The sequence below is a fragment of the Dendrobates tinctorius genome, unplaced genomic scaffold, assembly GCF_039654945.1.
Source record: "Dendrobates tinctorius isolate UK_male_01 unplaced genomic scaffold, ASM3965494v1 ptg000057l, whole genome shotgun sequence".
Lineage (NCBI taxonomy): Eukaryota > Metazoa > Chordata > Amphibia > Anura > Dendrobatidae > Dendrobates > Dendrobates tinctorius.
The window spans coordinates 749,154-762,233 of record NW_027361725.1 but is presented as its reverse complement, the minus strand read 5'-3'; the positions used below and the strand labels follow the sequence as shown (position 1 = coordinate 762,233).

The 13,080-nt window shown below is 41.1% G+C and overlaps 1 protein-coding gene across 1 annotated transcript in view; it reads left to right on the top strand.

Moving 5' to 3' along the window:
* DNAL1 (dynein axonemal light chain 1) overlaps nt 1–12,451 on the top strand; it is a 37,973-nt gene extending 25,522 nt beyond the window's left edge. Inside the window, exons 4-8 of the mRNA XM_073577650.1 lie at nt 1,161–1,216; nt 7,984–8,039; nt 10,605–10,731; nt 10,896–11,036; nt 11,769–12,451. Of these exons, the coding sequence (XP_073433751.1) occupies nt 1,161–1,216; nt 7,984–8,039; nt 10,605–10,731; nt 10,896–11,036; nt 11,769–11,818 (430 nt within the window). The 3' untranslated portion in view covers nt 11,819–12,451. The remainder of the gene's footprint in view (nt 1–1,160; nt 1,217–7,983; nt 8,040–10,604; nt 10,732–10,895; nt 11,037–11,768) is intronic.
* The last annotated feature ends 629 nt before the right edge of the window (nt 12,452–13,080 follow it).

Sequence of the window (13,080 nt, the reverse complement as noted above, 5' to 3'; positions counted from 1 at the left end):
TGTGGGGATGGTGTTCTTGGGGTGATAAACTGTGTTTCTTTGGCGCCAGACACAGCATTTACCTTGGTGGCCAAAAAGTTTAATTTTGGCTTCATCTGACAAGAGCACCTTCCTCCATACATTTGCGGAGTCTCCCACATGTCTTTTGACAAACTGAAAATGAGCCTTACAATTATTGTGTGTAAATAAGTTTTTTTTTCTCTGCCCACTCTTCCATAAAGGCCACCTCTATGGAGTGTACAGTTCATTGTGGTCGTATGGACCGATACTCCAGTCTCTGCTTGAATTACTAAGGCAGAGAGAAAAGCACAATAGGTTCTTACCCAGTTAAAATTGATAAAACAAATAAAGGTTATGCTAATCTGATCAGGTTGTGATCGCACAACATTTGAATGACCATGTAATCCCAGCTGCAACAGGTCCAGGGACCAAGTAGAATTGTGTGAAAAGAAAAAAAGTGGACAAAATCTTTGCTGCTGGTGGATAGTAATAAATCCAGGTACACACTAGGATAATATGCGTTTTTTTATTTTGACTAAGGGTTTTGAAGTACTATACTTCTTCAGGACAAAAAAAAACATCTCCTTGTTCTTCATGGTGTTTGGTTAGTGGTTCCTCTTGTTAATGGTGTTGCAGCCTCTGGGGTCTTTCAGAAAAGGTAAAGCGTATACCTAAAATTGTAGGCGCTTCATAGCAAAAGGGGTGAATACTTTGCGTATGCTAAGTTTTAGTTATTTGCTTCCATAAATTTAAATTTATGCCTATATTTTTCTCACTTCACCATCTTAGACTATTTAGTGCTGATGGATCACACACAAATCGGATTGCAAAATATAATTAAACACAGGTTGTAATGTAACAAAATAGGTAAAAAAAATACTTTTGTATGTTACTGTAAGTGGGAAGGTGTATTGAGTGCCTGTGTTTGGTTGGCAGAGAACATAAATTATATTGTCAACTTAGAAATCAGAGCATAAAAGTAACCAAAACATCTCAAATGAATACTACTACCAGTAAAAGAGAAAAAACCACCTAAGAGGCAATTAAGATTTCACTTGAATCAGACTAATATACGTGTTCAGGGGATCATCCGAGCCCCCCGAGTGCCTGTAAGACCCCATTCATACTTGTATCATGCTAATGTTTGCTTCTTTTCTCAGGAAGTTGTCGCTTTCTACCAACTGCATTGAAAAAATAGCCAATCTGAATGGACTGAGTAAGTGCACGATTTTTGTCCTCCTGTCGTCAACTATTTGCTGCTTGTATCAGTAAAAGTGAAATATCCAGTCATGGAAATCACTCATTATATAGTGATTATCTAAACACAAAAGCATCCGGTGCAGTAGAAATATCTCCTGTTATATATATCTGCTTACAATGAATGGAGTAATACCCAATCGGGGCTGAGGAGAGGAACAAAACCCACAGGGCTCATACTTACAATGGCGAGCTTGTGCGCGCGGTGCTAGCGATTTTTGAGCACACCTTCATTGTATTGTGGTCTGTAGAACTTAACCGGTCTAATATAGTGTTTCACAAATTTAGTGTTTCGCAATATGGAGTTTCTCCTACCTCTTCAGGTCTGGATCCTCATTCATAAAGTATGTAATAGTTTGTGAATCCTTCAGTTTAGTAAGTTTTTAGGGTATGTTTAGGCCATGTTCACACAAAGCATTTATAAAGTGTTTTTCCCACTCATCTCCAAAAACATGTTAAAATCAGTCCATCCACTCATACAGTGTCAGCTTTCGTTCTCATCGCTTGCTCCTGTCTGCAGCCGCCGCTCGGTAAAGCACCACAGACAGGAGCCAACGATGAAAGGGCACACTGACCCTGGCTGGGGCTCCTGCAGTGGCCGTGCAGATTTCAGGCGTCGCTCACTTGAGCACTGATAATCTGGATATGACAAAGTGCTCAGTATGCAAATAGAGGGGGCATAACAGTGAACCTACGCCAATGGGGCACCAAAATCTCCTCATTTGCATACAAAATAAATAGTTTTTTTTTCTTCTGGCTACTAACCCACTAAAATGTATTCTACATGTATGATTTTTGTATATTTGCAAAGTCCACTACATACCTATGTAAGTGGTTTAGCTAGCATTTTGGGGGAAGACAAACCCCCTTTAACAAGAGATGCATCATAATGATTACATAGTTGCAGCTCATGATGGTTATGCTACATGATCTATCACCGACTATTTTAGTGCAAAATATTGTCCTACATAAAGAAGGTGCACTCTTTTTGCCTTAGAGAAAAATATTTTTACATATATTAATGCAAATATATTAAAGGTAATCACTAAGTTTCAGTCTGCAATCTTTCTTCCTTGCTTCATTCCTTTTCAGAACCCCCTGATATTCAATTTACAACCTACTCCTTTTTTCAGACTTCTCTTTTGTGAGATTGTTCCTCTAAGGCCGAGTCTCGCATGTTAATACCCAGGACTGCCGCCGGCACTCAGGAGCGGAGCGTGCGGCTCCATGTATTGTGATGCAGCCACACACTCCGCTCTCGAATGCCAGCGGCAGTGCCGGGTTTTAACATGCGAGACTCGGCCGTGTTTCTCGCATGTGTTATCCTGGCCTCAGGCCTAGTTCAGACTGCCGGATTTCATAGTCTATGTATGGACCACATTATCTGATTTTTACCACCGATAGTGTGACAAAAATTTACAGCCTAATGTATGCATGAATTTCTTCCCCCGGTCACTCCGGCCATTACATTCTTAACATGAGGATTCTGGTGTCTTTACTAGCTCTCATGTGTTAGCACAGCTTCATTCATAGAGTGATTTTTCATGCAAGGTCAGCAGACCCGCAGCCAGTCCTTGCATCACAGTTCGTACTCTGACCATGATACATGGACATCTGGATATGCCGGTGGAGAGCCGTCAGATCCAGGAGCAGGAGCTCTGACAGAATGTTGTCATATATGCAGAGCAACGAGGTAGAGGAAAGACTTATACTCAATTTGTAGCAGCAAATAGTAGTATATTTTTTATGAAGACTGACGCTGGTCGGATCGCGCAAATCCCACTGCTGCCACGAGTTTCAGGGGACACAACTCTGCTTCCTTCAATCGTCCGGACAATTACACAATTGAATGACGAGTGATGGAGGAGGCTGCGGCTGCTTCCACTACTAGGCCGGTTATTGGGGAACTCTCAGTAACTGTATGGTATATACACCTCCGATTCCAACTCATGGAATATATATTGTGAGGCAGTGACAGGTGTTATATGCGAGGGTCGCTATGTGTCCCCCAGGATGCGCATAGAAGCGTATTGAGGCCGCGGGAGTGCATTGCAGTTACAGATATAGCTGTGATTGCAGTGCAAAATAAAAGTAAGTTTGGTCTTGGGCAAGCTATTTGCCCAAGGCAGATTTAAGAAAACCCGACATGGGCTTTTATTTTTGCAGCAATCTACAGGATGGTATTGGGGCCCGTTGCTCCCTCCCGGCCAGGTCTTACAAGTGGCCCATGGCCACAGATTCCATTTAAAAAATCTGCAGCAAAGGGTTGGGTGTGTCAGTCTAGGCTTGCAAACTGCAGAGCAGGTGGCTCTGCAAGGTTCAGCGGTGTGAAGTAACACAGAGCCAAGTGAAGCCAAAAGGCCCGGCACCCCTCATTGTTACACGATGGTGCAGTCACCCACAGCAATCGGTCTCGTATATGGACTGTCTTGTTTCCCGGCTGCAGTCCGGAGGATACCATTTGTTTTCCATTTGTGAGTGCGTTGGACATTAAAGACACTTTGTTTTAAACTTTCCTGTAGTCACTGCCTGTCTGTCATACTGCATCAACCCCGCTGCACTACAATATATGTACAACCCAGTACAGTCACTGCCCACTCCACAATACAAAAAGGAACTACTATCTGCCACCATCAATCATTTCTACAGGCTGATTGGACACCCATTACAGGTAGTGTATGGCTTCAGGAGTGCAGTTTACAGAGCAAGAGAAACAGCGCTATTAAATTTTATGTATTTAATCCGGAAAGGTAGGCAGTGTTTATAAAAAAAAAAAAGAATAATCAAAGATGATACAAAATGGGAACAAAACAATGCGGTATACTGTATACAATTACATAAAAAAGGAGATAACAAAAGAAAATGACTAAACCTGTTGTCACAGAAATGGCTCAGAGCTTAGCGGAGAGAGATACTCCTTAAGAAAACGGACAGAACCCACAGCAAGCTGTACCTTCCAGGACTGACAAATGATCAAACCTAAATTCTGCTTTTTGTTAGATCAAGATTACACCCACATACTTCCCCTTGGTGAGCTCATGTGGGGTCTGGTTGTAGGATGTGCTAGGTCTTTCAAAATTTTATGAAATCCCCAACTTACAGGATATCTTTGTCCCTGGAGGGCCAAGGCCGTAGATATTGTTGTCATGTTTCTTATTGTGAGTATTATCTGTCTATAGAGATGAAGCATGGCATGGATAGAACCATCCATTGGACTTGATATTAACATGGAGTGGTTCTGCTGGCCTTACGGTGATGTGATTGAATGCGTTCTGTTTGTTCCTTTGCTATGACACCGAATATATATCACTGATAAATATCAGATTGATGCAAACCCCAAAATCCATGACAGAACACTGTCTCCAAAAGGTCTGAGGAGCTATGCTTTGATCAGAGGAAGCTTATGCCTGGGAAGCGTATCCCCCCCCCCCCTCTAAAGCATACTTCCAAGCCTGTACATAAACAAATCTCAGTCTTGCTGTCTTTTTTCCTAGAACTAATTTCTGTGGTCATTACCTTGTTCGCCACGGGAGTCCCTACTTCAATGGAGGTTATATCTCCCTCTCATTTTCCCAGTTATTAGTTTCTCTCTTTCCCCTTTATAAATAATCCCAGATGTTCAATGTGACGGGGTGATATGTCCCCTCTCTGGAGATGTCTTACGGATTTTAATTTTTCTCTATGACAAAGACTATTTAGAAAGTTACTTAATTTTGCATTTAGGAATCAAACAAACTATAAAAAGTGTGAAGGTGTACACAGCCTTTAATGGAGTAACCTCAGACTTAACAATGGATGACCTATCCGTTCACTTGAATGGGAGAAACAGGAGTAGTTTGCAGCAGCTACTACTCAATGTGCGTGGCTGTTGTGTGCTTTGTGCATTGCCTCTATCTGGCAGCTATCGGAGCAGACTTCATCTGATCAGTTGACCCCCACTCATCTTATGTTGATGGGTAGGTCATCAATTGTTACGTTACAAACAGCCCCTTTAAGACTTTAATGTAACAAATGTAAAATGTGCATCACTGTATGACGATAATAGCGCTATATCTTCTTTCTTTATTCCCTCCTTCCTTCAAGAAACATGCTACTTTTTATATGACTTATACAACACCAGAAAAATAGAGCAAAATACCATAATAATAGAATCCAAAGTATCAAAAATGTAATGTAGTTGTGATAGTACAAATGTTAAAATACAGTCCGAAGTAGACAATACAATGCATAATGAATCCGAAACACAGAGCTATTCGATTAAAGTCCAGATGCGTCAGTATGGAACAAACACTGCATCATGGAAAGAACACGCATGGAGTAAACTATAGTAGTACCTCGGAACAATATCCCAGGATCCATTTCCAAAAACAATGTGCCATTTAGTAAAGGGACATAGAGATTCCCACTCTCTCCAAATAGTCAAAACTCCCTGTAGTATGTCTTAATAGGCGCCACCCATATTGCTTATATTAGACCCAGAAATAGGAGATAGGTGGGGAACTTAAAAAAAGGAGTATAATTAAGATTGGTATTTGTTATTTCTAGCCATGGCTATATATCGTAATTTATAATTGGCTATGGTATACAAGGAGAAAGGGAAACTATGCCCATAAACATTATGGCGCCAGTAGTCTATTCTCATACTGATCACCACTGCGCATGTCCTGAGTGTGGGCTGCGCCTCTGTCATCTCTCTCGGCATCTAGTGGTGGCGTTTGCAGTCCACTGACGTTATCAGGGTGCAACTGTGGACCGCATCGCCATCTTGATGCTGGGTGAGGAGGCAGACGCGGCGTCCGTCACACCAGTCACATGCGCCGCCTATTGTGTCTAAACGCGGGGTATTTAAGGCGGTTATGAGGGGTACAGATTATACCAAGGCCCCCTGAGGAAGCGACCGCGAAACGGGCGTAGGGGCGTGTGCCTGCACATGGATAAAAGCATGGGTAAGAAAGGATCTTAAATATACTTCTTTTTTTAAGTTCCCCACCTATCTCCTATCTCTGGTAACCTCATATTGGTTACCCCTTGCAGTAAGTTCGTGTAAACTTTAACTTTAGCCCTAACTTCTGATTATTTCCTAGTATAAATCATTTGTAATTTTTTTTAGGTAGAAATTCTGCAGGAAATATGTTAAGTGTCCATCTGATACACATAATCAATGGAGCCGTCAGAATATTATCCCAAAACCTGTTGTAAGATAATCACGATTTTGGAAATGAAAAACTATACATTTTGGCTCTCATCAAACCATTGTGCTGAAATAACTACCAAACATCAAAAGGGCGCAGTCAGACGGCCATATAAATTGGACCGCAGTGTCCGGACTGGCCCGCGGCTCTCTTGTCTCAGGCGTAACAGCTGCATAGAAATACATGAATCGGTCACACTCAGGTGGGGAGAGCTGCCGGCCAGTCCCTGCATTGTGCAGTCTTGGTCCAATTTATACGGCCATCTGACTGCGCCCTTGGTCAAATAGTTGGAAGAAAAGTAATCGTAGAGCGCATGTCCAGGTATAATCCCATTGGGCTATTTAGGGCCAACAGAGTCATACCTGTGCAATACAACATATGTATCATTGAACACATGACCATAGATTTACTGATCCATTAAATTAGGATGTCTGAAGGGCATTGAATTAGGAATGCACTTGCCTGTTCTTTATTTGAGAGTTTTATTGAAGGAGAATGAAAGGTATCTGCACATAGGGAATGGTAGAAGTAAGGTACAAGTAAGGCCGGGTCAGATGAGCGTATGAAAAATTGTCCAATTTTCATCCGTGTGTTCGTATTTTGCATTATTGTGACATTAATATTTATACATCAACATTTTAAAATGTGCATGATCAAATACAGCTTACAATATATCCATAAAAATCAGATACAATATGGATGTTCCACATGGGATCCGTTTTTCTTAATAACACCCATAGATTCAAATGGACAAGTCTCATCCAACTATATTCACCTGTATGTGACAGTCAATGTGACAGTCAATGTTTAAAGGGTGTATATCATTAGAAAATGATCTACTGTTTAAATCAGGTTTTGTGTTACACGTAGTTTTGAAACATTTTTGGTTATTTTTTTTTCTCATATCACATTCTGTAATCTTGTAATTTTCACACTATTTCAGACACTTTGTCTTTTCAGCAAGAGTTTTCAGCAGGCTCCTTATCAGCAGAGGAAGGATAACAACAACAGGTGCTGATAACAACAGATCTGCCAATGACAAAAGGCAATGTCACAGCCGACCCTGCTCCCCCTCCCTTCACAATGCACACGTTCATTAGATGCTTCAGTATATAAGATAGGGTCTGGTTGCTGCTAATGTATAGGTGAATTTGCTGAAACGGGATGTTAGAGGCTAAAAAAAAAATCCTCAGTGGCTGGTGTGAAAAGTGCAAAATTACTCATTTTTATATTTACTATTGATTTGTGATATTGAAAAAAAAAGACATTGTTAAAATGTAAAAAAAAAAAAAAAAAAGACACACAAACCTGATTTAAATAGTTGGTAATTTTCTAATGACACATACCCTTTAAGTACGGTATGTGTCATCCACTAGGCTGCACAGTCATTTAATTGCAACTCGTACAATAGTTGATATTCCAGCTGATTTGGTACAAAAAGCTTCTGAGAATCTCCAGTCAAAATCACTAGTAATACTACCCTGTAGATCTACAAAACCTAAGTTTACTCTCTATGTTGTGCATTGTTTTTCAGAAAACCTCAGAATATTATCTTTAGGAAGAAATAACATAAAGAATTTAAATGGATTGGTAAGTCATCAAATCCTGATATAGTAAAGAGCCCTATCGATATATAAAAAATAAAGATTATCATGATTAATACATCAAATACCAACACTTTTTATTGTGTTTTTGTTTTAATTGTTATTTGTGAATAACAGCTGATTTAATGAAAAAATAAATAAATTGTTCTTAATTTTTATTTATTTTTTTAGATTTAGCAAAAAATGTTTTATTTTTCCTTAAAAAAAAGCTATTCTTGTAGTTCAGCTCCATACAGTTGAAGGTCACTTAATCCAAATACATGAGTTAAATACCTTGTAAAGATTCATGAGTTACTCGGATTCTGACGCTTTTTTCAGATTTTTCGCTGCGTCGTTACATTGTAGATCTATTCACATTTGTTGCATTTGGAGCCCAATATGAGAAATCTCAAATTAGACGTTTCTTCAGAGTCTTCTTTTGGGGGCGTGCACTTTCACCGCTCCTTCCTAGACGCTTCCAATCACAGTTCGGTAGCACTTGAGATTGATATATGGCTAGATTAACTGTGATTGGCAGCACCAGGGAGGGAGAGGTAAAAGTACACGCCCCCAGGAGAGACTCTGAAGAAACGTCCAGCTGGACTACACGCAGAGATCTCACATTCTGCTCTCTAAAGGCAACAAATGTGAATATATCTCTGCAGTGGAGCGACGGACCGTAAAACGGAAAAAAGCAGCAGAATCATTGGAGTTCGAGGATTTTTTAACTCCGTTTTTTGCGCAAGTCACAGGTCCTCTTTAAATAATGTTGAGCTGTAATACTAGACTATGGACTAGAGTGTCTCTAAGGATAAAGCAGACCTTTCTTTTGCTACTGCCATACATCCATTTTAAGCCAAATCCTATACTATGTAAAACCTTTGTAGACTTAGGCTAGTTTCACACTAGCATTACTGGGCGCAGTGCACAGCCGCCGCTAAGCTCTGCCCCCGGCCGCGCCCCCTCCAGTCAGCTCCTCCTCTGATCGCTTGACGCTGCATGCGATCGGGGTACCCTATATTTAGCATTGGGTACGCTGGTCGTGCGATGGCACACTTTTGCTGGCGCAGCCGCCCTTTTCGCGCTGCACCGAGCGCACAAAAATGCAACAGTGCGTTTGGCGCACGTCGGCGTGGCGCCAAAAGGGGAATGCGCCGGCAAAAGTGTGCACCCAACGCTAAATATAGAGTATGCTGATCACATGCAGCATCATGCGATCAGAGGAGCTGACCGGAGGGGGCGGGGCTTAGCGGCGGCCGTGCGCTGCGCCCAGTAACGCTAGTGTGAAACTAGCCTTAGCTGCTCTCTTCTTAGGGTATGTGCACACGTTGCGGATTTTTCCACGCAGAATCTGCAGGACAGTCACAGTGCCTGCGTTTTACCTGTGGATTTTGCCTGCTTTTTTACACCTGCAGATTCCTAGAATGGAATAGATGTAAAAACGCTGCGGAATCCACACAAAGAATTGACATGCTGCTGAAAATAAACTGCTGCGTTTCCGTGCGGAATTTTCCACAGCATGTGCACGGCGGTTTTTGTTTTCCATTGCCTATCATTGTACTGTACATCACTTGCGGATCTGCAACGTGTGCACATACCCTTAATCTCTTGGAATCTGCCTTCCCATGTTCCATTTTAATTGTAGTGACTCCAATCTTATGTCTCAGAGTTTTATTGTACAGCACCACTTTATCAGTCATTGCTTGTCGGTAATGAATGTAGTCATTTTTTTTAATCACTATTTGGATATTTCCACATCTCTTTTGCAAACGATTGTCTTCTTTCAGCTAGCATTGTGTAAAAACGGCCCTCTACTAGCATGTTATCACACACCGCTATGGTCATTTAGAAATTGTTGTGACAATTAAGACTCCAGTCTTAATTAAGAATGAAGTTAACGAAAATCCATGCTGCAGGCGCAATCCCGTTCAGACACACAAAACAGAGTTTTAGTTGAAAAGATTTCTGCTATATCCCCTTAATGGCTACTTAGTGGTTGTCCATCTTTTTGGTGATTTTTTTTTTTTTCCCGACTTAAATGCATACAATTTGGGCTAAAAATAAATTTTGCAATTTGGTTTTGTTTAAAATTTTGCACCGTTTGCCCTCTATAGCCTCTATATTATACACTGTTCATTGCTGGCTGCAGAATGAGGTGACGGGGTCGGCCACAGTATCTTTATTTTATCAGACGTGTTGAGGACATGATTTTGTAGCACTTATTATACAGGTCTGACAGGTTCTCCTCCTGCTCTTGTTAGTGTAATTTTCCTCACAGACTGCACAATTTTTCTGTCCCTACAATGGCTGCTGGCGGAGGAGCATGTGACCAGACCTATAGAGGGAAACGCTGCAAAATTTTTAATGAAATCCAATCGCAAAAATGATTTTTATAGCCCCAATTCCATGCATCTAACTAAGAAAAAAAAAATGTACCCAAAGGGGGACAACCCCTTTAAGGGCTTGTCACTTCTGGGGAAGACCTCTAATTATCACTCCTTCATTTATAATGTCAGTTGATTTTATGGTTAGATGATCTTCCCGTATATTTAAACATCTGTCTTTGTTTTAGGAAGCAGTCGGAGAAACTTTAGAAGAGTTGTGGATCTCTTACAATTTAATTGAGAAGTTGAAAGGAATACATGTAATGAAGAAGTTAAAAGTCCTCTATATGTCCAACAATGCAGTGAAAGACTGGGGTACGCAAAACTCCACTTTGATTCAGTTTTTTTAGGCCTCCGTGAGCCTCAGAGCTTCACTTTGGCTCGTGTCTGATTCCTTTGAACAATGGCCTTTGTCTTCTGTAGAAATTGTTAGTTGCAGTCGGTAATAATAAAAGTGCTCGATTTTTCGTTCCTTTTAGCGGAGTTTGGGAAGTTGGCTGATCTGCCGTGTTTGGAGGATCTAGTGTTTGTAGGGAACCCTCTAGAGGAAAAACACATGTCAGAGGGTAACTGGGTGGAAGAAGCAACAAAACGCCTTCCTAAACTGAAGAAACTGGATGGTAAGTGTTACCTAACACAATTTCTCATTCCCATAAGTTACTTGCTGTAACACTAAAGGCCCCCGTCTCACATAGCGAGATCACTGAAGCGTCACTGATTTGTGACGCAACAGCGATCTCGCTACATGTGACACGCAGTAGTCCACCCTATTCCTAAACAGTGACAATACAGTTTGCATATGAAGTTACTTTCCCTTCTGACCTCTGTACTTCTTCAGTCCGACATGGCCAGTACATTGATAAGTCTAAACTACGCCTCCCTTGCCTTTCATGTGGGAGATGGACACAGCACCAGCGTTGGTGACATCTGTGTCCATCCTTCCTTCAGCATAAGAAGGGCAGGGGAGGTGTGGTGTAGACTTAGCCTGCAAAGTGGCATGTTGGATGGAAGAAGACCTCAACGCCGGGAGCAGAGGAGGCAGCGGGAGAAGATCCATGGGATAGATCATCAATAGGACTTGCATGGTAATCCAGCATCTTTACCGATCAGCTGTTATAAGCAGCAGCTGGCTGTAGACACGTGGCACTGCCACGTACAGTGGCCGCTATTTAAAAGAAAGCCACTTTATTGCTAACGAAGAATTGTTAAATGTCGCGACAAATTAATTATGCCAGTGTATAAAAAAGACCCTTAGTCTCCAGTACTTGTCTTGTGAAGTCTTTACTTTCACCACTAGGTGGCAGGACGTATTATTCCCAGATGATAACACCTTCCCTGTTCTTATGTTTCAGGAAATCCAGTTATAAAGCAGGAAGACGAGGAGGGGGACGAGGCCTCCTAACTTTTTTTTTTTTTTTGGAGTATCCTGTTAAGTTATTTGAATATATCTAGAAAAAAAAGTGTTTTTTTTTTTCATAAATGTTGTTTGTATATAGGAAACATACTTTTAAATGCTTTCATTTTATGGATGAGCGCATTATAGTAATCATCCATATATGCATCAGGGTGACCTCCCAAAAAATTGATATGTTTTAGTTGCACAATAAGGAGGACAAATGAAGATCGGTCCCTCCTCTTCCAATATTAAGCACACCGATATCACTTTATACAGTGTGATGAAACTTGTTCTTCCATTAAGCATTCCTATCATATTCATGTGCACATGTTAAAGGAGCCTGTCCCCTCCCCCCACACACCGAAAAGTAAGTTACTTAAACAATTTATATAGGGAACGTAACCCGATAAAAATCTCACCAGCAACAACCAGCCTTTTATTTCTTATTAAATGAAGGGGATTCGGTGCACCCTTGGTGTGGGCAAAGGCCCAGAGTGAGCACTGCCTGACCTCAATCCACGCTCCAGCTTGTGTGGAAGGACTCGGGAGTAGCTCAGCAGCGTGCACAAAGTGCAACTTAGTTTTCTTTCTTTTTTTAAAGATGCCTTGATTTTCATGTGCCTTTTTTTTAACTTGTAATTAAATAAGATGCCACAAGAAAACACAGAATGACAGATTTGCAAAAATACTCTGCAATAAAAAATGGCAGTAATCAGCAAGTGCTGGATAACAAATACAGGGTATTTAGTCGGTACGTTTCTTTGCGCAAAAAAGTACACCAAGCTGCTCCACCATGTCAAGGTAACCCCTATCGAAGTAGTCCCTATCTAATGTATTAAAAACCTGAACATGTGAACAGTGTCTGATATGAACAGGATTCAGACAGGCCGCTCCCTAGTATGGGCTTGTGGTCTGAGACAGCTCTTATGTGCACGTCACACGAGAGGGGTGGGATCTCCCAAACCATGCTAAGCAAGGAAAAAAAACCGATAGGGGTTACCTTGACGTGGTGGAGCAGCTTGGTGTACATTTTTTTTGCGCAAAGAAACGTACCGACTAAATACCCTGTATTTGTTATCCAGCACTTGCTGATTACTGTCATTTTTTATTGCAGAGTATTTTTGCAAATCTGTCATTCTGTGTTTTCTTGTTGTATCTCAGTTAGTGGGTGGTGTGAGCATTGTCTGATCGACGTGTTCACATTTGTGCATGTCACGTGTGTTTATAATGAAATAAGTATGCTAGAAAAAGCAGCTTAGGATAGTTTC